The 26,391-nt window shown below is 34.7% G+C and overlaps 1 protein-coding gene across 12 annotated transcripts in view; it reads right to left on the bottom strand.

Annotated features, from left to right (window-relative positions):
• The window catches only part of LOC136034055 (zinc finger protein 182-like), a 62,935-nt gene that overhangs the window by 16,649 nt on the left and 19,895 nt on the right, over positions 1-26,391 (bottom strand). For 6 of the 12 annotated variants that reach the window (XM_065715160.1, XM_065715159.1, XM_065715162.1 and 3 more), the window contains one exon: positions 2,481-2,651. The exons of 4 other annotated variants lie outside the window; for them this stretch is intronic. In XM_065715160.1, the coding sequence (XP_065571232.1) occupies positions 2,481-2,651 (171 nt within the window). Of the gene's footprint in view, positions 1-2,480; positions 2,652-19,643; positions 20,328-26,391 lie in introns of those variants that run through there. 2 more of the 12 variants (XM_065715157.1, XM_065715158.1) reach the window with 2 other exon arrangements.

Here is a 26,391-nt window from a genome sequence, read left to right as displayed (position 1 = left end):
GAGTGAGTGTGGTAATTATCGAGGCATTAGTCTGGTCTCTGTAGGTAACAAATTATCCAGTAATATAATGCTTTTTAGACTAAAAGATGTTGTAAACAAAGTTTTAAGAGAGGAACAGTACGGTTTAAGAAAAAGGTAGAGGATATGTCGATCAAATTTTGATCTCAGGTTAAAAATTGAAAAGTGCTTCAGTTACATAAGACCTTCAGTCCTCAGTTTTATAGATTATGAACAAGCGTTCGATTCTGTTGAGAGAAGAGCTTTAGCAAAGGTTTTATACTTATTTGGTATACCAGACAAGTACGTTAAATTGATTAGTGCTATGTACGAGAATAACGCTGCTGTAGTTAGGGTAGGAAATGAGGTTAGTAGCTGGTATCGTATCAAATCAAGCATTTCGCAGGGTTACGTTCTAACCGCATTTATGTGGATCATTCTGATGGATTTTATCAAGATCAAGTTCAAGCGAGTGGTTGGCACGCTGGATTTAGAATTCTTTGTCCGAATGGCGGGGGTTCGATTAAAGTGCAAATCATTTTCAGGCCCTAGGAAGACATAGGGGTTTTCAGCTATACCCCTGTTAATTTCTGCTTGTTTTGGGTTTGATTCAGTCATTTATTGCAATTTCGGTTTGTTTTCGGTTTCATTTATTTATCAATGCTGATTTTTTAGCAATAATCTTATCCTTGTATGATATATCAGACAAATATATTAAAGTGATTAGTGCTATGCATGGAAAAAATACTTCTTCAGTTAAGGTAGGAAACGATTTTAGCAGCTGGTTTCATATTAAGTCAGGAGTTAAGCAGGGTTGTGTTCTATCTCCCTTTATCTGGATCATTTTGATTGATTTTGTCTTAAGAAGCACAGAAAAGGCAAAGGAAGACCACGAAGTCAAATGAGAAGGGAAAACTCTTCTGGGCTTAGATAATACTGATGATTTGAGCACCCTAGATGAAAGTTTTAGCAAAATGAACGAACTCTTAGAGGTTTTGCGAGTTCAGGGTGCTAAAATAAGGTTGAAATTAAATTTTAAGAAGACTAAGTCACTAAGATAGGAATAAATGAAGATGAAAAGGTGACGTTTGGTGACGAAAAGATTGATCAGGTGGACTGCTTCACTTACCTTGGCAGTATTATTAATAAAGACAGTGGGAGCAGTGAGGGTGTTAAAAGTAGAATAGCCAAGGCTCAGTGTTTTTTTTTTTTTTTTTTTTCGCAGTTAAAAAAAGTCTGGAAGAATAGGAAGATAATCTGCAAACCAAGATTAGAATATGGAAGCCACAGTGATAACGGTTGTCAAATATGCTCTGAAGCGTGGGTGCTCCGAAAAGCGGATGAAGATTTGCTAGATGTTTTCCAGAGAACAAGCCTACGGATTGTTCTGGGCACCTTGCTTACTGACCGTATTTCAAACAGTAGGCTATACGAAAAGTGTGGTTTAATACCATATTATAGGTTTATAATGAGAGAAAGGTTGAGATGACTAGGGCACGTTCTGCGGATGAAGGACGAGGTATTGCCAAAGATTGACCTTTTCGGCCAACCGTCTATGGCTAAACGGAAAGCAGGTCGCCCGCGGTTGGGAGGGAAGGATGTCATAAAGAAATATTTAAAGGACATGGGAGCTTTCTACGAGGGTGTAAAAGGGAGGTTTTGAATAGATTGGGATGGAGGAGGAGCGTGCGTAGCTGTGTTGGCCTCAGGCGGCTTGATGCTACGGTGAGTTGTTTGTAGTTAGAAGTAGTTGATAACGAAGAGATAGGAAAGGTTTGATAAAACCTGAGACATGAGACAAACTTTCAAAGATTTATGCTCATTTTAATAACTGGCTGATAATAATAATCCTAAAAGGACACCGTTATTACTAGCAAATGATGATTGTTATCAGACTGCAGGCGTTTTCGGAAACTAGTTAGGATGATTTAATAATCAGTGCAAGTATTCCAGGAAATTCAAAGAGGTGAATTCTGGAATCTACAGACCTCGTAAGCATACAGAAGAAATTTTTTGAAATTATCCTTGAGGATTGAGCCCCATGTAAATTAACCACTTTTTGGAGACAGTGTTGCATTAAAATCAAGCTATATAAATTCTATATGAGAATGATTGAACTACAGAGTCGTACATTGGCATGTTATTGTCATATTGGCATATTATCATTGGTATATTTGATAAACCAATATTTTGGAAATTTTAAGAATTCTAGTCAGTCCTAAAAGGGAGAAACAAATTCTATGCAAAATTCAGTTTGTCGTTTTATTCAGAGGTTTAACTGGGATACAAAATGTAATATCTTAATGATGAAAACCATCCAGGATTATTATTTACTAAATATTTTGTTTTTCAATGTAACCAATCCACTCAGATACAATAAACACCTATCTTTCCCGCCCCGCCAAAATTTCAACGGAAGTTTAAAATAAATCCTCTCATTTTGGATGCGCAAAATTCAGAAGATCAGGATATCTAAATCATACCTTCTTCCCCATCAAAATTTGACTCCCGTTTAACATAGTAAATGTTATGATGACAATCTTTAGAGATGCCAGTAGAAATAGCAACATTATTGGCTTCTTGTTTTGCTAAAAGCGTGGAATGTGTACTTCGAAATATATCCTTGTCATCATTTGAGGATATACCTTCAGGTTCTACAAAAATTAGAGTAAAAATGAAATGAAAACATTCACAAAAAAACAAGTAGGTTAATTATAAAACACTGAAAATGCTAAACATTTTTTATATGGTAGTTCTTGGATAAGTAAAGGTAAATTGATCCCCCCCAGGATCTTGACACTTTTCGAATATATAGAAAAAATAAAAGTAATAAATTTAGAAAAAAACAATATTATGAGGATAATGACCAATAATCCTAGGCTCTACCAAAAAGTTTCTACATAAAGGTTGAAGCAATAGCTGATTCTTAATAGAGATGCAACCACCAATAGTAACAGGAATCTTAAATAAACTGTCTTTATTTCTTATTAAGAAATAAAGACAAAACCCTAAAGGGGTTTGTAAGAAACCCCTAAATTAAGAAACCCCTAAAGGGGTTTTCCTGAACAGTTTTGCAGAAATGTACGATAAAATTTTTGTACACGATTTGCCGACGTTTGATCTTTACTAGGCTACAGGTCCAACCATGAAATGTAAATGAGGATCTTTCATTCAAAACTGTCCCAGTAAAATCGACACAGAACAAGACAATTGAAATCATCATTGTTAAAAACTCTATGCTAGAGACTCTCAGTTCCTCTCGCATACCTTTAACAATAAGAAAATCATTTTTATCTTGTTGTTGATTGTTTGCATTCTTGAAAATCAAAAGTTTTTACCCATAGGAAGTTTGTTGCGGTTAATTTAGAACTAGAGGGACTAGAGAGAACTAGAAGGAGCTGAACTTCTTCAATGGACTCCTTGCATAGTTTATCTGATGTCTTGAATGAAAGATCCTCATTTATATTTCATGGCTGGACCTGCAGCTACAACCTAGTAAAGAGCAAACTTCAGCAAATAGTATCCAAAAATGTTATAGTTCATTTTCTACACAGCTGTCCAGTAAAAACCCCTTTTCTATGCCTGCTTATTCCCAAATTCTGATTTTTATTCAGGTTAATAGAAAACTAGCAATTATTGAAATAATTTTTATTAATCTTAAACAAAAGAGTCTGAAAACCCTCTAAAGTGGACCCCTTGCATTGTTTATCTGATAAATGTCTTGAATGAAAGATCCTCATTTATATTTCATGATTGGACCTACAGCTACAACCTAGTAAATAGCAAACCTTCTATGCCTGCTGATTCCCAAATTCTGATTACTGTTCAGGTTAACTACAAAACTAGTAATTATTGAAATAATTTTTATTAAACTTAAACAAAAGAGTCTGAAAACCCTCTAAAGTGAAATTGAAATAAAAGCGCACTATTTGAAAGATTCTCATAAAAACCCTAGATTGGTGACTTGGAGACCTCGACTTGAATAGCAAGGTAAATAACATTTTTGGATGAGTAATACTTTATGTTCTTTTATTCATGAATTTTTTTTTTCCAGGGATTATTGTACTAAAGCTATGGGTTTGAAATGTGAAAAACGGCTGATTTTACGAAAATGTTAATTTTTAGTGCCATTTTAAGTAAAAAAGAGGCATTTCCACAAAATTCTGCCTTTTTCTGCCATTTTAAAGATGTTCTGCTATTTTAAGCCACAAAGCACAAGTATTCGCCCAAAAAAAGATTTCTAATCCATTACTAAAGAAACCATGCGCGAAGAGCCAGAGCCATGCGCAAAGAGGTTAGTGTTACTGTTGTTTATTTTGGCTGAAATAAGAAGCAGTTTTACAAGAAGAGTACATAATTTCTTTAAACTAGAACTAGGTATTCTTTCACATCACCCGAAAATAAAAATAAAAAAAATGTAGAATACGCTTTATTGAAATTATAATTAGTATCTACAAAACTTTGATACTTCATAATACCATACGTTGCACTCCCGGCTGAAGACAGTAAATCAGGACATCAGTACCTGCACAAGGCAGACAATGGTCATTATGTAAAAGTTTCTTTTTGGTTTTAAGTAGTTAATCTAATCGCATGACCTATATAGATCTAAACTAGTTTTATTGTTTGGCCAGTTTTCAACTTTTTGGATAATTAGTTCATTGCGCAACGATTGCCTTTGGATATAGTTGGATTGATCTGGTTTTTGTTGGCCACTAAAGACAAAATTTTTGAGAAAAGCTCGAAGGCCGGTACGAGGGTAAATAAGAAAGGCATATCGAAGGTAAGATTTTGGCATAATATTTAATACCCTAAGATGAGCGATGAAGGTATAAAACAACTGATAAAGGAGATGCAAAGTCTAAGAGCCTCAGTAAATAAAATAGAGGTTTTGGCTGAGGGAATTGAAGGCCTAAAGACGATTTTTTCGGAATTTTCTTGCAAGGTAGAGGAAACCAACAGAGCAATTAAATCGGAGATAGCGGGACTGGCATTAAGCTGCTCGACTGTTAATAAAGATTTGCGGAAAACCCAGTCCAAGATAGATTTTCTTGAAAAAGAATTGAAGAACATGAATTTGATTATATACAATTTTGACCCTAAACATCGAGGACCCAGTCTAGCGTCAGATATTTTGTCATGCTTAAATGAAATTGTCCCGAATTTGGATCTAGAGAGGCGAGACATAAAGGATATTTTCCGCCTTCGCTCTAAAAATAATGGCGTGCCCCCGGTTGTCATTAAATTTATTAGCAAGCCTCTGAGAGATTTGGTGTTGAGATCCTCTGGGCTATTTAGCCGTCATAAGTTGTATATATCCCCTGACTACACGGAAAGAGAGCGTATGGCTCGAGATAAGTTAAAACCACTGCTAGCGGAGGCTAGGTCAAAAAATATGCCTGCTAAATTAAGGGGGGTAAGGCTAATTTTAAAGGACAAGATTTTGACGTATGATTTTGAGAATGAGAAAATAATTGAAGTAAGTGGTCCGAGTGTTAGAGATATGGTCCCGATAGCTTTGGGAAGGCTTCAAGGTCAGAGCCGTCAGTCCCTTGACCATGAGACTCCAACGCGTAGCAGGGCAGAATCTACAGGTAGCTTGCAAGGATATTTTTCAGCCAATGAAAATGAATTGGACGATCCAAACACGGATATTCGAACCACAACGACATTTATTACACCGAAAAATACGGTTGCTTTGAAGATACCCGGGAGGCCTGAACCACGGGCCAAACGCGACCATGCTAGGATAATAAGTCCAAGTGACGATCAAAATCAACCTATCAGAAAGTCACGATTAGTGGGAGTGCTCAACCAGGAAGCACCAATGGATGGCAGTGGTCTTGAGGTGAGGGCAAGTGATGGTGAAAGCGTGTCAAGAGAACAGCCGAGTCAAGGGTCTATAGTAACTGTTGGTGATGAATAGGAAACGGGGGGCCATAGTGAAAATTCTAGTGAAAGGGTAGTACGCATGGTGCATTGGAATATTCAAGGGTTTTCAGCGACAAAACTAAGTAATCTGTTGAAGGAAGCGTGTATTGATAATGAAAAGAAAGATATAGTTGGACTAGTAGAGACATGGAGTGATGGGAAAAACCCATTAAGTGTTGAAGGGTACAATGTTTTTGAAAGAGTGAGAAATAAATCGAGTAATGGTCGACATTATGGGGGGATAGCGATATTGATCCGGGATGATATATTTGATAGCATCCATAGGCTATTGAGTGCGTCAGAAAATATTGTGTGGTTACAAATGTCCATGTGGGATAAGAGGTATGTTATAGGCTGTGTATATATACCCCCTGAAAATAGTTCTTATATGAATGAGTATACATGGGACATATTAATTGAGGAGTATGTTAATTATGTTGAGCTGTTTAGTGACCATTTTTTTGTATTACTAGGTGATTTCAACGCCTACACGGGTACGAGTACGGAGGTTGAAGACATACAGGTGGATCTTGGCAACCCTTGCTTATCAGGTATGGAGAGTATGGTTGAATGGTATGGAAGAAACGGATGTCCGAAAGGTAGGACAAGCAAAGATGAAACTAGGAGGAAAAATAGGTGGGGCCATAAGTTGATAAATTTTTGTAGTGAGGGTCGGTTGATAATTTTGAATGGAAGGGTGGGTAAAGATCATGAAAGGGGAGATTTTACGTGCTTTGGTTCGGGGAAGCCTAGCGTGATTGATTATATTATGGTTGATAGGAGGTTATGGGAAAATTGTTTGGATTTTTATGTTATGGATGTTGTAGGATCAGACCACCAGCCAATAGAGGTAGTCATGAAGGCAGGACAGGCGAAGAAATGGATGTATGAGATAGAGGGTGAGAGATATAGTTGGAGGAATAAGGGGAAGAGGGAAGATAAGGGTAGGAAGGTAATGAAGCAGCAGATTAGGGTAGATTGTATGGAGGAAAACCGTTTGAAAAATTTGTTGGAAAGTGAACAGATGCAGAAAAGGGCGGAGGAATGCATATATATACTGGGAGAAGGGAAGTTAGAAGAAGCCGTGCAAGAAATATCAGAGGAAGTATACCAGAAATGCAGTGGGATATCAAATAACAAGGAGAGGGTGAGAAATACAAACGAATTCTTTGATGAGGATTGTCGGAGGCTGAAAGTAAACCTTATTCAACTTCTCAGGAAAGTGAAAGGAGCACTAAATGACCAGGAAATGAATAAACACTTATCGGAGTACCGAACAGAGAGAAAAATCTACAAGAGGTTATTAAAAATGAGAAAAAAACAAGTAGAAGAGATTAGGGCTATAAAGATCAGCGAGGAATACTTGTCAAAAGACCCAAAACAGTTTTGGAGTGAAGTAAGGCGGGAATTCAAGGCCAACGACAAACTCATACCTCCAGCTGAGTCGTGGAAAACATACCTGGAGCAGGACACTAGCAAAAGGGAGCAATATGAAGACGGTATAGGGAGTTTAGTAGAGGAGCTACGAGAGCAGAATGGTTTCCCCTTAAGACAAGAGGATTATAGTCTATTAGAACCGATTAAGGTAAAGAAGTTTGTGCAAGCGTAAAAGGAATGAAGGGATCTTCGGCGCCAGGGGTGGATGGAATACCAGCAAAGATTTGGAAAATGGGGAAAACAGTTCTAGTACCAGTTTTAGCAGCAGTTTTCAGTTTTGTGACTGAAAATAGGAAATGGCCTGACCAGTGGAATGTGTCAGTAGGAATACCAATTTTCAAAAAAGGTAACAGACAGGATCATAGTAATTATAGAATAATTAGTTTAGGAAATGTGATGAGTAAGATTTTCTGCAAGGTTATAGACTCAAGATTAGGGAAGTGGTTGGAGGTAAAGGAACTGCTATCCCCTTTTCAGGTAGGGTTTAGAAAAAATCATAGTGCAGTAGATCATATTTTTACTTTGAGAATTATGGTAGAGAAGTATAGGAAAGGAAAAGGGGGGAGGTTATATGCAGCGTTTTTAGACCTGAAAGGAGCATATGATAATGTCGATAGGAACCTGTTAATGTTAAACCTGTTATCTTTAGGACTGCCTCACTATTTCGTATTGTTGCTGTGCGAAATGTATAAATACGTGAAGTTAGTAGTGAAAGTCGCGGGAAAGTGCTCAACTCCGGTGCAATCTTTATTGGGACTAAAGCAGGGATGTGTGCTGTCACCAAAATTGTTTAGCCTCTATTTAAATGATGCCAATGAATTTTTCGCTAAGAATAATGCACCATTGTTATCGATAGATTTGCTTAAACTGTGCTTACTACTATTTGCCGACGACATCGTATTACTGGCTGAAACAAAGGAGAAACTGCAACAATTATTAGAGATTACGGAGGTTTATTTGGAAGAGAAGAAGTTAATCCTGAACACATCGAAGTCAGTGGTGATGGTATTTGGTCGTAAAGCCATGGAAAGTGAAGATGTGAATTTTTCCTTTAAAGGTGAAACTATACCAGTGAATAATGAATTTGTTTATCTTGGGGTAAAGTTTACTAGTAATGGGAAATTCAGTGGGCATCTGGATCTAGCGAATGCAAGGGGGAGGTATATTAGCGGTGAAATAGCGAGGAGTAGTCTTAGACGGGTGAGAGATATTAGAATACATAAGAGGATTTGGACAAGTAAGATAGTACCGGCGATGCATTATGGAGCAGAGATCTGGGGCTATCGGAAAGGTCCAAAACTTGAGGTGGTTATGATGAGATATTATAAGAGGATGTTAGGACTATGGGATTCGTTTAGTAATTTGGTAATCCAGGGGGATTTAGGGCTAGTATCGCTGCGATCTATGAGGCTAGTGACCATGGTGAGATATTGGGTTAGGATACTGGGTATGCAGAGATTTACGGTAGCAAAGGCAGCATACTTAGAGGCGTTGAGACAGAATAGTAAAACAGGGTGGCCGGCGGAGATTAAGGACATCTTAGACAAGTGTGGATTAGGAGAATGGTGGAATGAAGGAAAGGGGATTATGGGTATGGAGGAAATAGTAATAAGGGAGGTACAAGAGAGATTGAAGAATCAAGAAATACAGATATGGTGGGCAAGCCTGGATCGTTCAGGGTCGTTAAAATTTTATAAACAGATAAAGAGGAGTTGGGGGGAGGAGGTATTTTGGAAGGTTGGGTTAAGTAGAGAGGATTTGAAGGCGTATTTGGATTGGAGGGGAAATGGATTTTTGATTGGGGAGAAAAGAAAGTATCAAGGGAGAAAAGGGGAGAAGGTAGTATCTATTGCTTGTCCTATGTGCGGATCTCAGGATGAAAGTTTAATACATTTTGTGTGTGAATGTGTCGAATTGAATGATTGGAGGCGTGAGATGTATGGAAAAGAAAAATTGAATGAGATATGGATGGTAGATAGAATGAATGATACAAATTTCCTGAGTATCAAAAGGATAGCAAGGTTTGTCAGGATTGCAGCGGTGCATCGGGAGCGTTTTCTTTAAATAGTTTTAATTTAATGTAGTGAATTTGTTGTTTGTGTATTATGTAATTTTCCTATGGCCCACGGGCTTTTTTTTCTGGAATAATTTATTATTAATTATTATTATAAGACACAATATGAATTATTATTATAAGTCACAAAGACAGCGAGTCTTAATAATTTGAGGCCTAGATCTGGAGAATTTCCTAAGCAAATCCTTTCTTCTCTCCACGTTCCCGGAATAGAATTGCACTAAATTTCCTCCGTTGAATCCTAGTTGAGAGTCAACTTTTTCCCATCAAGATTGGAAGTGCTCTCTCTTTCCCGTTATATGATATAAAACACAAGAATTTCTTTTTCTCTTCTTTTTTTTCTCTCTCTTTCAATCGGGAAAGCGGAAGATTTATGGGACGACCAATTAAGCGTGGGGGTCCTTGGCAATATTTTTAGAATAGGTTGTTAAGAGTGAAAATACTATTAATAAAGGGGAAAAGTCCGTTAATCCTTAGTAAGAAGAAACGTTTTTATAATTAACTTATTTTGTCGTTAGTTTAGATATTGTCGCGCTGTATTCTGTTTTCTGTGCGTGCTTGTAATTTGTACTGTTGTTTAATGTTCTTGCTTGTGTGTTATTTATTTATATTGTTGTGTGTATATGGCCCTTAGGCTTTTGAAATACACTTATCTATCTATCTATCTATTATCTATCTAATCGCATGAAGGGCTTGAGTATAGGGGAAATGAGGGCTTGAGTATAATCTAATCGCATGAAGGGCTTGTCCATGGGGAAAACAATCCGCATTCAGATCTATACCTCACTATTCTAATGATTGCCCTTGAGCTTTGTTGATGGTGATTGCTAATCGAACATTCCCTGTGTCCCCGTCGTCATTTATATATCCCCCCTGTGCCCCCCGGCGTCCCCGTTGTAGTTGTGTCCCTGTGTCCCGGTCGTCATTTATATTCCATGTGTCCCGGCCGTTATTTGTGTCCCGGTGTCCCAGTCTTTAATTTCTCTTTGAGTGTCACGGTCGTCATTTATATTCCCTATGTCTCGGTGTCCCGGTCGTCATTTGTGTCCCGGTCTGTAATTTCGTCAGTCGACAAACATGACATGAGTCGACAAACAACTTCATGACGGCATAATGCTCAATCCTTATAATGACGTCAGTCGACACACAAACATGACGTCAGTCAACAGACAAACAACTTATATATATCTACTAGCTGTTGGGGTGGCGCTTCGCGCCACCCCAAGCCCCCCCGCGCGCGTAAGTCGTTACGCGCCATTGTAGTCGTGTCCCTGTGTCCCACCTGTGAATATAGATAGATTTATATATGTGTTTCAAACTACGTAAAAATTGCGAATATACAACATTCTTGGCTTTCCCACTACTGGGAGCTTTCCGTTTCCAATTGCCAGCAATTGATCTGAAAATGTTTGACCAGAGTCATCGTTACACAGACAGACAACTTATTTTTATATATATAGAAGATATATATATGTATATATATATATATATATATATATATATATATATATATATATATATATATATATATATATATATATATATATATATATATATTTTCTTTTTAGTTTTTTTGTAGTTTTTACCTTTTTTAGTTTTTTTCTTCTTTTGTATTTATGCTAAAGCCAAGGTTCAAACCTGGAGCCTCCCGGACCTAGAACCTGAAACATAACGCTTTACCAACTCAGCTACTTCGGCTTGAATACATTCGTTTTGAGCAGCTTCCTCGGGTGTTGCCATTGTAGGTTCTTCAGTCATTTTACAATTAGAAATTTCTCTTTCAACGGTCTTCTTACAATGAAAAATTTTTCTTTGAACGATATTCTTAAATACCTGTGTCCTGGTCGTCATTTATATTCCCTGTGTCCCGGTCGTCATTTGTGCCCCGGTATCCCAGTCTGTAATTTCTCTTTGAGTGTCCCGGTCGTTATTTATATTCCCTCTGTCCCGGTCGTCATTTGTGTCCCGGTCTGTAATTTCTCTTTGAGTGTTTTTTCTTTTTAGTATTTTTTTAGTTTTTTACATTTTTTCTTTTTTCAGTTTTCTTTTTCTTCTTGCCATTGTAGGTTCTTCAGTCATTTTACAATTAGAAATTTCTCTTTCAACGGTCTTCTTACAATTAAAAATTTGTCTTTGAACGATATTCTTAAATACCTGTGTCCTGGTCGTCATTTATATTCCCTGTGTCCCGGTCGTCATTTGTGTCCTGGTATCCCAGTCTGTAATTTCTCTTTGAGTGTCCCGGTCGTTATTTATATTCCCTCTGTCCCGGTCGTCATTTGTGTCCCGGTCTGTAATTTCTCTTTGAGTGTTTTTTCTTTTTAGTATTTTTTAGTTTTTTACATTTTTCTTTTTTCAGTTTTATTTTTCTTCTTTATTTTTCAGCTTCACTATGAAACACATATCGCCGAACCTTTGTTTTTTTTAACTAAAATCTGGTAGGCATTGATGCCCTTATCCAAGTCAAAATCCCAAACCCAATCATCATCGCTATCATTTTCAGTTTTGATATGTTTTGACTCTCGCTGTCCAGGTGGATCTTCATCTAACTGCGCGGTTTTGCGTTCTTTAGCCTCAAGCCTGTTTCCTTGCCGTTCTTTTGATTCCTCGGCACGCTTTCTTTTCTGACTTTCTCTATCAGCAGCAAGTTTTTTGGCATAGACTCTTTGAGCATCTTCATCGGCTTTTGCCATTGTAAGTTCATCAGTCATTTTAAACTTAAACATTAATAAATTTCTATGTGAACATATATGTCTTAAATACCATTAATGACTTCACCGTCAAAGCAAAAATGACGACAACTAATTTCATGACGTCAGCCGACACAGAAACATGACGTCACCTGATCCACAGATCCACAGACAGACAACTTATTCTTATATATATAGAAGATAGAGATATATAAAAATAAGTTGTCTGTCTGTGGATCTGTCAGGTGACGTCATGTTTCTGTGTCGACTGACGTCATGTTTTCGACTGACGAAATTCCAGACCGGGACATCGGGACACAAATGACGACCGGGACACCGGCACATAGGGAATATAAATGACGACCGGGACACAAGGAATGATCGATTAGCAATCACCATCAACAAAGCACCGGGACACAAATGACGACCGGGACACAGGGAGTATAAATGACAACCAGGACATAAGTAAAAAAAAATTAAAAACTAAAAAAAAGGTAAAAACTACAAAATTAAAAAGAAAAAAAAACTAAAAACTAATAAAAAACTAAAAAAGCTAAAAAGCTAAAAAAAACTAAAAAAGAAAATAAAATGAAAAAGGAAAAATAATGAAAAATAAAGGAGAAAAACAAAACTAAAAAAAAAGAAAAAAAAACTAAAAAAAGGTAAAAAACTAAAACCTAAAAAAAAAACAATTCAAAAACGAATGTATATACAGACCGGGACACAAATGACGACCGGGACACCGGGACATGACGACCGGGACACAGGGACACAACTGAAACCATCGAGTGTTCTTGATGGCTTGGAAAATGATTTTGATTTATTTATTGATAAGTGGTGTAAGAAAGAGAATAAAAATAAAGAGAGTTTTCAAAGTTGGAAGAATTTAATTATTAGTAGAGTAAGAAATAAAATATATTCTAACTTAAAAAATAGTAACACTAAATCATTATTTTATAATGCGAAGATCAAACAAGCAATTGCTAATCTAAGGAATGAATTTGTAATTGTGCCAGTGGATAAAGCTAATAATAATTTTGCCATAATTTGTCAGAAGCTGTATTGTGATATCTTAAAAAGGGAGTTATGCACAACTAATGTTTACGAAAAGGTAAATATAGAGGATGAGAATTTAATTGAAAAGACTGAAGAAATACTTTTTAAAAATTTTAATATTAAAATAAATGACAATGATAAAAAGTTCCCTTTCCTATATTGGACTGTAAAATTTCATAAGAATCCCCCTAAACCACGGTTTATTGCTGGAGCAGCTAAATGTCCAACCCGCATTGCTGCTACTGACCTCTCTTTAATTTTAAAGGAAATTGTAAATAAACTTAAAACCTATTGTTCTGGTATTAAAAAATTTTCGAATTTTAATCCATATTGGAGTGTTAATAATTCACTGCAGGTGATAGATTCTTTAACAATGGTTTCAGCTAAAAGAATTGAGTCTTTCGATTTTGCGACAATGTATACTAATTTATCACTTAATTTAGTGTTTGATAATTTAAAAACTGTTATAAAGAAATCTTTCCTCTTATCTAGTAAAAGGTTCTTGAAAATAGACAGTTATAATAAAAAAGCCATATGGACAAACTGCTTTAGTACTACAGATAACTTGAGATGTTACAGCTTGGATATGATTTTTGAGTTATTGGAATTTGTTTTATACAATACTTATATAAGATTTGGGGGTGATTTGTACAAGCAAATTATGGGAATTCCCATGGGGGGGAATGCCAGCCCATTTATAGCTGACTTGTTTTCAAGTCAACTAGAATATAAATATATGATGGATAAGAATAATCCAATTAATTTAAAACATGCTTTGTCAAATAATAAAAGATATTTAGATGATATTTTGGTCTTAAATTGTAAGGATTTCATTGATATTTCTAAAAATATATATCCATCAGAGCTTATTCTTGAGCCTAGTCATGGCGCTGGTCATGAAGATCATTTCTTAGATTTAAATATTAATATTTGTGATAATAATAAATTAAGTTTTAAAATGTATAATAAAACGGATGATTTTGATTTTGAAGTGATTAGTTTCCCATTCCCTGAAAGTAATATACACTCAAATATCACATATTCAGCGTTTTTCTCACAGTTACTTCGTTATGCAAGGATTTGTAGTAATTATATTGATTTTAAAAATAGATGTAAAATCTTAAGCCAAAAATTGATATCAAGAGGTTTTTCTGCAAATAAATTAACTTGACAATTTAAAAAACTTAGTTTTCAGACGAACTTTTAAATAAATATCAGAAGAATTATCTAGAAATACTTAAAGAAATTTTTAACTAATTTCGGAGGTTCGAGAAATGTTGTCACAGCGCCATTTATTTTGAATTGTGTTTCTAATTGAGCAGATTTTCTAAGAAATTAGCCACATGGTAAAGATGAATTCCATAATTGTTTAGTTCATCCAGGTTTTTTGCAATGTGTTAATATTTGTGATTTGGTAAAATTTATAATATTTAGTTTACCTATTGTTGCTAAAGGGAGGGATATATTAACAGGATAAGCTTGTTTTGATTTTAATTGGTTGTTTTACATTTGCTGTTTTTTTTTCATGGACATGTATTTTGGGGGTGATACCTGACGTGGGGATGCCATGGATATTCTGTGGTAGCCACAACACTGTGCTGGGTAGAGAATTTAGAGTGGCGAAACCCTATATAGGCCAGTGTATTCTCCTGATGAGCCCTTATGTTGGGTGTTGCCTCTGAATAATTTGTCTATGTTATTTTTTCTATTGTTTGGTAAATGACGACTTATACTTATTGACGACATGACTGCCTGTCCATGGATTATTCTTTATGGTTGATTGTGTGTGGCTATGCTGTTTGACCTATGTGATTGTATGGATGAGTAGGGTTAAGGCCTCATTCAAGTGCTGGTCTATATTAATCACTAATTTAGGAAAACAGTCTTCCTTTTCTCCTTCTATCTCTTTTTTTTTTTTTTTTTTTTTTTTTTTTTTTTTTTGTGTTTGTGCTGTAGCATTGGCGATTTCTCTTTTCATGATATATATAAATATATATTTATTATATATATATTTATATATATATATATATATATTTATACATATATATATATATATATATATATATATATATATATATATATATATATATATATATATATATATATATATATATATATATATATATATATATATATATATATATATATATATATATATATATATATATATATATATATATATATATATATATATATATATATAAATAAGTTGTCTGTGAATGTGTGGGTCTGTCTGTCGGGTGACGTCATGTTTGTGTGTCGACTGACGTCATGTTTTCGACTGACGAAATTACAGACCGGGACATCGGGACACAAATGACGACCGGGACACAGGGAATATAAATGACGACCGGGACACAGAGACACAACTACAACGGGGACGCCGGGGGCACAGGGGGATACAAAAATGACGACGGGAACACAGGGAATGTTCTATTAGCAATCACCATCAACAAAGCTCAAGGGCAATCAATAGAATCATGAGGTATAACTAGAAAAACTAAAAAAAGGTAAAAAACTAAAAACTAAAAAAAAGACAAATTCAAGAACGAATGTATATTCAGATCGGAACACCGGGAAACAAATGACGACCGGGACACAAGGAATATAAATGACGCCCGGGACACTCAAAGAGAAATCACAGACTGGGACACCGGGACACAAATGACGACCGGGACACAGGGACACAACTACAACGGGGACACCGGGGGGCACAGGGGGATATATAAATGACAACGGCGACACAGGGAATGGTCGATCAGCAATCACCATCAACAAAGCTCAAGGGCAATCATTAGAATCATGTAATCAACCTGAATACGGATTGTTTCCTCATGGACCATTATATGTTGCATGTTCAAGAGTCGGTAAACCTGAAAATCTATTTATATGCACAGACAATGGGACAGCAAAGAATGTTGTATATTCGCAAGTTTTACGTAGTTTAAAACATATATATATATATATATATATATATATATATATATATATATATATATATATATATATATATATATATATATATATATATATATATATATATATATATATATATATATATATATATATATATATATATACATATATATATATATATATATATATATATATATATATATATATATATATATATATATATATATATATATATATATATATATATATATATATATATATATATATATATATATATATATATATATATATATATATATATATCTATATATATATATATATATATATATATATATATATATATATATATATATATATATATATATATATATATATATATCTATATATATATATATATATCTATATATATATATATATATATATATATATATATATATATATATATATATATATATATATATATATATATATATATATATATATATATATATATATATATCTTATATATATAAAAATAAGTTGTCTGTCTGTGGATCTGTGGATCAGGTGACGTCATGTTTCTGTGTCGGCTGACGTCATGAAATTAGTTGTCGTCATTTTTGTTATGACGATGCTTAGTATATTGTAAAACACATTAATTTGGTTAATAATATACCATTTAAAACACCAAAATGAACATGCTGGAGTAGTCACTCGGTGAGAGAGGGTGTCAGAACGGAGAATGAAGGTCCCAGGTTCAAATCCTGGTTAGGCTAAAAAAGGTAAAAAACTAAAAACTAAAAAAAAACTGAAAAAACTAAAAAAAGGCAAAAACTACAAAAAAAAAACTAAAAACTAATGAAAAAAATAAAAAAGCTAAAAAACTAAAAAAACTAAAAAAACTAAAAACTAAAAAAACTAAACAAAGGAAAAAACTGAAAAATAGAACAGAAAAAGAAAACTAATAAAATTAAGAATAAAAATAAAAAAAAATAAAAAAGATAAAAACTAAAAAAAAAAGTAAAAAGAAAAAACGAAAAAAAACTAAAAAAGCTACAAAAAAAAGGTAAAAACCAATGAAACACTAAAAAGAAAAAAAGGAAAAAAACTAAAAAAATTTCATCTAAAAAACTAAAAAAACTAAAAAAGGTAAAAACTAAAAGAACTAAAAAAGAAAAAAAACCTAAAAAAAGGAAAAAAACTGAAAAATAAAGGAGAAAAAGAAAACTAACAAAAATATAAATAAAAATAAAAAAACTAAAAAGATAAAAACTTCAAAAAAAACTAAAAAGAAAAAAGAAAAAAACTAAAAAACCTAAAAAAGGTCAAAACCAATAAAAAAAAAACTAAAAGGGAAAAAATTAAAATTTATATACCAATTCAAAAACGAATGTATACCGGGATGACGACCGGGACACAGGGAATATAAATGACACATATATATAAAAATAAGTTGTCTGTCTGTGGATCTGTGGATCAGGTAAAACTACAAAAAAACTAAAAACTAATAAAAAAAATAAAAAAGCTAAAAAACTAAAAAAACTAAAAAAAGGTAAAAAACTAAAAAAACTAAAAACTAAAAAAAAACTAAAAAAGGTAAAAACTAAAAGAACTAAAAAAGAAAAAAATAAATGACGACACTCAAAGAGAAAGCGACCAGGACAAAAGGAATGTTCGATTAGCAATCAACAAAGCACCGGGACACAGGGAGTATAAATGACGACCAAGACACAAGTAAAAAAAAAAATTAACAAAACTAAAAAGAAGGTAAAAACTACAAAAAAACTAAAAAGAAAAAAAAACTAAAAACTAATAAAAAAACTAAAAAATCTAAAAATCTAAATAAACTAAAAAAGAAAAAAAAAGGAAAAAAATAAAGGAGAAAAACAAAACTAAAAAACGAATGTATATACAGACCGGTACACCGGGATACAAATGACGACCGGGACACAGGGAATATAAATAACGACCGGGACACAGGGACACAACTACAACGAGGACACCGGGGGAAACAGGGGGATATAAATGACGACCGGGACAAAAAAACTAAAAAGAAATAAAAACTAAAAACTAATAAAAAAAACTAAAAAATCTAAAAATCTAAATAAGCTAAAAAAGAAAAAAAAAGGAAAAAAATAAAGGAGAAAAACAAAACTAAAAAACGAATGTATATACAGACCGGGACACCGGGATACAAATGATGACCGGGACCCGGGACACAGGGAATATAAATGACGACCGGGACACAGGGACACAACTACAACGGGGACACCGGGGGAAACAGGGGGATAACCTGACAATCTATTTATATGCAAAGACAATGGGACAGCAAAGAATGTTGTATATTCGCAAGTTTTACGTAGTTAAAACCATATATATATATATATCTATATTCACAGGTGGGACATAGGGACACAACTACAATGGCGCGTAACTATTATGGCGCGTAACGACTTACGCGCGCGGGGGGGCTTGGGGGGGGCGCGAAGCGCCCCCACCAACTAGGTGTTGGGGTGGCGCGAAGCGCCACCCCAACAGCTAGTATATATATATATATATATATATATACTAGCTGTTGGGGTGCCGCTTCGCACCACCCCAACACCTAGTTGATGGGGGCGCTTCGCGCCCCCTCTAGCCCCCCCGCGCGCGTAAGTCGTTACGCGCCATATTAGTTACGCGCCATTGTAGTTGTGTCTTTTTTTTGTTTTTAGTTTTTTACCTTTTTGTAGTTTTTCTAGTTATACCTCATGATTCTATTGATTGCCCTTGAGCTTTGTTGATGGTGATTGCTAATAGAACATTCCCTGTGTTCCCGTCGTCATTTTTGTATCCCCCTGTGCCCCCGGCGTCCCCGTTGTAGTTGTGTCCCTGTGTCCTGGTCGTCATTTATATTCCCTGTGTCCCGGTCGTCATTTGTATCCCGGTGTCCCGGTCTGTATATACATTCGTTTTTGAAATGGTATATGATGAAATAAATATTTGTATTTTTCCCCTTTTTTTCTTTTTAGTTTTTTTTTTATTTTTTTTAGTTTGGTTTTTCTCCTTTATTTTTCATTTTTTTCCCTTTTTCCTTTTTTTTTCTGTTTTAGTTTTTTTTTGTTTTTTAGCTTTTTTAGTTTTTTGTTAGTTTTTAGTGTTTTTTTCTTTTTAGTTTTTTTGTAGTTTTTACCTTTTTTTTTAGTTTTTTTTAGTTTTTTTTTTACTTATGTCCTGGTGGTAGAAGGGACCCTGCTCTATGATAAATTTGCCCTTATACTTCTAAAGTAGACATAAATTGATCTGGATTTTCGATTTGGGCTCCAAATGACGTCATTTGGAAACATGAGTTGTATTTTCTGATTTTTGACAAAAAAGGCTTAGATTCTGACATAGTTCCAGTAAGGAAAGTCTTCAATGGCTCTGGTGGTGCAGCCAATAGAGGAAGTTTAACTTTTCCTGAAGCGCAACACATTCCCATTGTTTCACCATTGAATTTCAAGGCCTTGCAATAGGGACAAATTTTAGACATTGTCCCGATTTGAACACATCTACTCAAGCTATAATCATCGACTGGGTTGTACCTGAATGCCAGGCGATAACTTTCAGGTTGCTCTGATTCCTCGGCACGCTTTCTTTTCTTACTTTCTCTATCAGCAGCAAGCCTGATTTCTTGCTGTTCTTGTGATTCCTCGGCACGCTTTCTTTTCTTACTTTCTCTATCAGCAGCAAGCCTGATTTCTTGCTGTTCTTGTAATTCCTCGGCACGCCTTCTTTTTTCACTTTCTCTTTTAGCAGCAAGTCTGCTTCCGCGTTGTTCTGGTAGTTCCTCGGCACGCTTTCTGTTCTTTCTTTCTCTATCAGCCTCAAGCCTGTTTCCTTGCTGTTCTTTTGATTCCTCGGCACGCTTTCTGTTCTTTCTTTCTCTATCAGCCTCAAGCTTGTTTCCTTGCTGTTCTTTTGATTCCTCGGCACGCCTTCTTTTTTCACTTTCTCTTTTAGCAGCAAGTCTGCTTTCGCGTTGCTCTGGTAGTTCCTCGGCACGCTTTCTTTTCTGACTTTCTCTATCAGCAGCAAGTTTTTTGGCATAGACTCTTTGAGCATCTTCATCGGCTTTTGCCATGGTAAGTTCATCAGTCATTGTAAACTTAAACATTAATAGATTTCTACGTGAACGTATGTCTTGAATGACGTCACCGTCAAAGCAAAAATGACGACAACTAATTTCATGACGTCAGTCAACACAGAAACATGACGTCACCTGATCCACAGACAGACACACAGACAGACAACTTATTTTTATATATATATATATATATATATATATATATATATATATATATATATATATATATATATATATATATATATATATATATATATACTAGCTGTTGGGGTGGCGCTTCGCGCCACCCCAACACCTAGTTGGTGGGGGCGCTTCGCGCCCCCCCCAAGCCCCCCCGCGCGCGTAAGTCGTTACGCGCCATAATAGTTACGCGCCATTGTAGTTGTGTCCCTATGTCCCACCTGTGAATATAGATAGATATATATATATATATGGTTTTTAGCATTGTCTTTGCATATAAATAGATTGTCAGGTTATCCCCCTGTTTCCCCTGGTGTCCCCGTTGTAGTTGTGTCCCTGTGTCCCGGTCGTCATTTATATTCCCTGTGTCCCGGGTCCCGGTCATCATTTGTATCCCGGTGTCCCGGTCTGTATATACATTCGTTTTTTAGTTTTGTTTTTCTCCTTTATTTTTTTCCTTTTTTTTCTTTTTTAGCTTATTTAGATTTTTAGATTTTTTAGTTTTTTTTATTAGTTTTTAGTTTTTATTTCTTTTTAGTTTTTTTGTCCCGGTCGTCATTTATATCCCCCTGTTTCCCCCGGTGTCCCCGTTGTAGTTGTGTCCCTGTGTCCCGGTCGTTATTTATATTCCCTGTGTCCCGGTCGTCATTTGTATCCCGGTGTACCGGTCTGTATATACATTCGTTTTTTAGTTTTGTTTTTCTCCTTTATTTTTTTCCTTTTTTTTTCTTTTTTAGTTTATTTAGATTTTTAGATTTTTTAGTTTTTTTATTAGTTTTTAGTTTTTTTTTCTTTTTAGTTTTTTTGTAGTTTTTACCTTCTTTTTAGTTTTGTTAATTTTTTTTTTACTTGTGTCCTGGTCGTCATTTATACTCCCTGTGTCCCGGTGCTTTGTTGATTGCTAATCGAACATTCCTTTTGTCCTGGTCGCTTTCTCTTTGAGTGTCGTCATTTATTTTTTTCTTTTTTAGTTCTTTTAGTTTTTACCTTTTTTAGTTTTTTTTTAGTTTTTAGTTTTTTTAGTTTTTTACCTTTTTTTAGTTTTTTTAGTTTTTTAGCTTTTTTATTTTTTTTATTAGTTTTTAGTTTTTTTGTAGTTTTTGCCTTTTTTTTAGTTTTTTTAGTTTTTTAGCTTTTTTATTAGTTTTTAGTTTTTTTTGTAGTTTTTGCCTTTTTTTAGTTTTTTTAGTTTTTTAGCTTTTTTATTTTTTTTATTAGTTTTTAGTTTTTTTTGTAGTTTTTGCCTTTTTTTAGTTTTTTCAGTTTTGACGTCACCTGATCCAGTTTTTTCAGGTGACGTCACCTGATCCACGATCCACAGATCCACAGACAACTTATTTTTATATATATAGATAGTTTTTTTTTTTTTACTTATGTCCTGGTCGTCATTTATACTCCCTGTGTCCCGGTGCTTTGTTGATTGCTAATCGAACATTCCTTTTGTCCTGGTCGCTTTCTCTTTGAGTGTCGTCATTTATTAGTTTTTTCCTTTTTTTTTTTAGTTTTTTATTGGTTTTTACCTTTATTTTAGCTTATTTTTCAGTTTTTTCCTTTTTTTTAGTTTTTTTTTATTTTTTATTTTTTTTTAGTTTTTTATCTTTTTTTAGTTTTTTTAGTTTTTTTAGTTTTTTAGCTTTTTTACTTTTTTTATTAGTTTTTAGTTTTTTTTTGTAGTTTTTGCCTTTTTTTAGTTTTTTCAGTTTTTTTTTTAGTTTTTTATTGGTTTTTACCTTTATAGTTTTTTTAGTTTTTTAGCTTTTTTATTTTTTTTATTAGTTTTTAGTTTTTTTTGTAGTTTTTGCCTTTTTTTAGTTTTTTCAGTTTTGACGTCACCTAATCCAGTTTTTTCAGGTGACGTCACCTGACACATCCATCCACACATCCATCCACACATCCACAGACAGACAACTTATTTTTATATATATAGATAGATATATATATCTATATATATAAAAATAAGTTGTCTGTGGATGGATGTGTGGATGGATGTGTGGATGGATGTGTCAGGTGACGTCACCTGAAAAAACTGGATTAGGTGACGTCAAAACTGAAAAAACTAAAAAAAGGCAAAAACTACAAAAAAAACTAAAAACTAATAAAAAAAATAAAAAAGCTAAAAAACTAAAAAAACTATAAAGGTAAAAACCAATAAAAAACTAAAAAAAAACTGAAAAAACTAAAAAAAGGCAAAAACTACAAAAAAAAACTAAAAACTAATAAAAAAAGTAAAAAAGCTAAAAAACTAAAAAAACTAAAAAAACTAAAAAAAGGTAAAAAACTAAAAAAAATAAAAAATAAAAAAAAACTAAAAAAAAGGAAAAAACTGAAAAATAAGCTAAAATAAAGGTAAAAACCAATAAAAAACTAAAAAAAAAGGAAAAAACTAATAAATGACGACACTCAAAGAGAAAGCGACCAGGACAAAAGGAATGTTCGATTAGCAATCAACAAAGCACCGGGACACAGGGAGTATAAATGACGACCAGGACATAAGTAAAAAAAAAAAACTATCTATATATATAAAAATAAGTTGTCTGTGGATCTGTGGATCGTGGATCAGGTGACGTCACCTGAAAAAACTGGATCAGGTGACGTCAAAACTGAAAAAACTAAAAAAAGGCAAAAACTACAAAAAAAACTAAAACTAATAAAAAAAATAAAAAAGCTAAAAAACTAAAAAAACTAAAAAAAGGCAAAAACTACAAAAAAAACTAAAAACTAATAAAAAAGCTAAAAAACTAAAAAAACTAAAAAAAAGGCAAAAACTACAAAAAAACTAAAAACTAATAAAAAAAATAAAAAAGCTAAAAAACTAAAAAAACTAAAAAAACTAAAAAAGGTAAAAAACTAAAAAAACTAAAAACTAAAAAAAAACTAAAAAAGGTAAAAACTAAAAGAACTAAAAAAGAAAAAAATAAATGACGACACTCAAAGAGAAAGCGACCAGGACAAAAGGAATGTTCGATTAGCAATCAACAAAGCACCGGGACACAGGGAGTATAAATGACGACCAGGACACAAGTAAAAAAAAAAATTAACAAAACTAAAAAGAAGGTAAAAACTACAAAAAAACTAAAAAGAAAAAAAAACTAAAAACTAATAAAAAAACTAAAAAATCTAAAAATCTAAATAAACTAAAAAAGAAAAAAAAAAGGAAAAAAATAAAGGAGAAAAACAAAACTAAAAAACGAATGTATATACAGACCGGTACACCGGGATACAAATGACGACCGGGACACAGGGAATATAAATAACGACCGGGACACAGGGACACAACTACAACGGGGACACCGGGGGAAACAGGGGGATATAAATGACGACCGGGACAAAAAAACTAAAAAGAAATAAAAACTAAAAACTAATAAAAAAAACTAAAAAATCTAAAATCTAAATAAGCTAAAAAAGAAAAAAAAAAGGAAAAAAATAAAGGAGAAAAACAAAACTAAAAAACGAATGTATATACAGACCGGGACACCGGGATACAAATGATGACCGGGACCCGGGACACAGGGAATATAAATGACGACCGGGACACAGGGACACAACTACAACGGGGACACCGGGGGAAACAGGGGGATGTAAATGACGACCGGGACACCGGGACAGGGAATGGTCGATTAGCAATCACCATCAACAAAGCTCAAGGGCAATCATTAGAATCATGAGGTATAGATCTGAATACAGATTGTTTTCCCATGGACCATTATATGTTGCATGTTCAAGAGTCGGTAAACCTGACAATCTATTTATATGCAAAGACAATGGGACAGCAAAGAATGTTGTATATTCGCAAGTTTTACGTAGTTAAAACCATATATATATATATATATCTATATTCACAGGTGGGACATAGGGACACAACTACAATGGCGCGTAACTATTATGGCGCGTAACGACTTACGCGCGCGGGGGGGCTTGGGGGGGGCGCGAAGCGCCCCCACCAACTAGGTGTTGGGGTGGCGCGAAGCGCCACCCCAACAGCTAGTATATATATATATATATATATATATGTATATATAAATATATATATATCTATATATATAAAAATAAGTTGTCTGTTTGTGTGTCTGTCTGTCAGGTGACGTCATGTTTCTGTGTCGACTGACGTCATGAAGTTAGTTGTCGTCATTTTTGCTATGACGGTGACGTCATTAATGGTATTTAAGACATGCGTTCACGGAAAAATGTTTAATTGTAAAATGACTGAAGAACCTACAATTGCAACAGCCGAGGAAGCTGCCCAAAGAGTCTATTCCAAAAAACTTGCTGCTGATAGAGAAAGTAAGAAAAGGAAGCGTGCCGTGCCGAGGAATCACAAGAACAGCAAGAAAACAGGTTTGCGGCTAAAGAACGCAAAACCGCGAGGTTAGATGAAAATCCACCTGGAAAGCGAGAGTCAAAACATATCAAAACTGAAAATGATAGCGATGATGATTGGGTTTGGGATTTTGACTTGGATAAGGTCATCAATGCCTACCAGATTTAAGTTAAACGAGAGCTCATATGGTACGAGGTCGGAAGAGCCAAGAGCTCATTTGGACGAGGTCGGAAGAGCCAAGAGCCAAGAGCTCATTTGGCACTTGTGAGAAGGTCAGAACCTAAAGTTAAACTTTATAGCACAAGATCCTTCTAAATATCAAATTTCATTAAGATCTGGTCACCCTTTCGTAAGTTACAAATACCTCAATTTTCAAAATTACCTCCCCCCTCCCAATTCCACCAAAGAGAGCAGATCCGGTCCAGTTATGTCAGTCACGTATCTTAGACAGGTTTCTATTCTTCCCATCCAGTTTCATCCTGATCTCACCGCTTTAAGTATTTTCTAAGATTTCCGGTCCCCCCAACTGCCCCCCCTCCAATTACGTTTGATCCGGTTGAGATTTAAAATAAGATATCAGAGTTACGAGGTCCTTCTAAGTATGAAGTTTCATGAAGATCCGATCACTCCTTCGTAAGTTAAAAATACGTTATTTTTCTTATTTTTCAGAATTACCCCCCCCCCCCCGCAATTGAGCGGATCCGTTCCAATTATGTAAATTACGTATGCAAGACTTTTGCTTATTTTTCCAACCAAGTTTCATCCCAATCCCTCCAATCTAAGCGTTTCCCATCATTTTAGGTCTCCCCACCCCAAACTTCCCCCAATGTCACCAGATCCGGTCAGGATTTAAAATAAGAGCTTTGAGCCACGATATCCTTCTAAAAATCAAATTTCATGGAGATCCAATCACCCATTCGTAAGTTAAAAATACCTCATTTTTTCTAATTTTTCAGAATTAACCCCCCCCCCCCCAACTACCCAAAAGAGAGCGGATCCGTTCCGTTTATGTCAATCATCTATCTAGGACTTGTGTTTATTTTTCCCACCATGTTTCATCCCGACCCCTCCACTCTAAGTGTTTTCCAAGTTTTAGGTTTCCCCCTCCCAACTCCCCGCCCCCATCACCAGATCCGGTCGGGATTTAAAATAAGAGCTCTAAGACACGATATCCTTCTAAACATCAAATTTCATTGAGATCCGATCACCCGTTCGTAAGTTGAAAATACCTCATTTTTCTAATTTTTAAGACTTACTCCCCCCCCCTCCCAACTACCCCAAAGAGAGCAAATAAGTTCCGATTATGTCAATCATGTATCTGGGACTTGCGCTTATTTTTCCCATCAAGTTTCATCCCGATCCCTCTACTCTAAGTGTTTTCCAATATTTTAGGTTTCCCCCCTCCAACTCCCCCCAATGTCATCAGACCCAGTCGGGATTTAAAATAAGAGCTCTGAGACACAATATCATTCCAAACATCAAATTTCATTAAGATCCAATCACCCGCTCATAAGTTAAAAATACTTCATTTTTTCTATTTTTCCGAATTAACCGGCCCTTTCTCCCCCCCCCCCCCAGATGGTCAAATCGGGAAAACGACTATTTCTAATTTAATCTGGTCCGGTCCCTGATACGCTTGCCAAATTTCATCGTCCTAGCTTACCTGGAAGTGCCTAAAGTAGCAAAACCGGGACTTTAGGTTTTCCCC

This window comes from Artemia franciscana, chromosome 12, assembly GCF_032884065.1.
Source record: "Artemia franciscana chromosome 12, ASM3288406v1, whole genome shotgun sequence".
Lineage (NCBI taxonomy): Eukaryota > Metazoa > Arthropoda > Branchiopoda > Anostraca > Artemiidae > Artemia > Artemia franciscana.
Note: the sequence above shows the minus strand (reverse complement) of the source record. Positions and strands in the feature narration are given on the sequence as shown.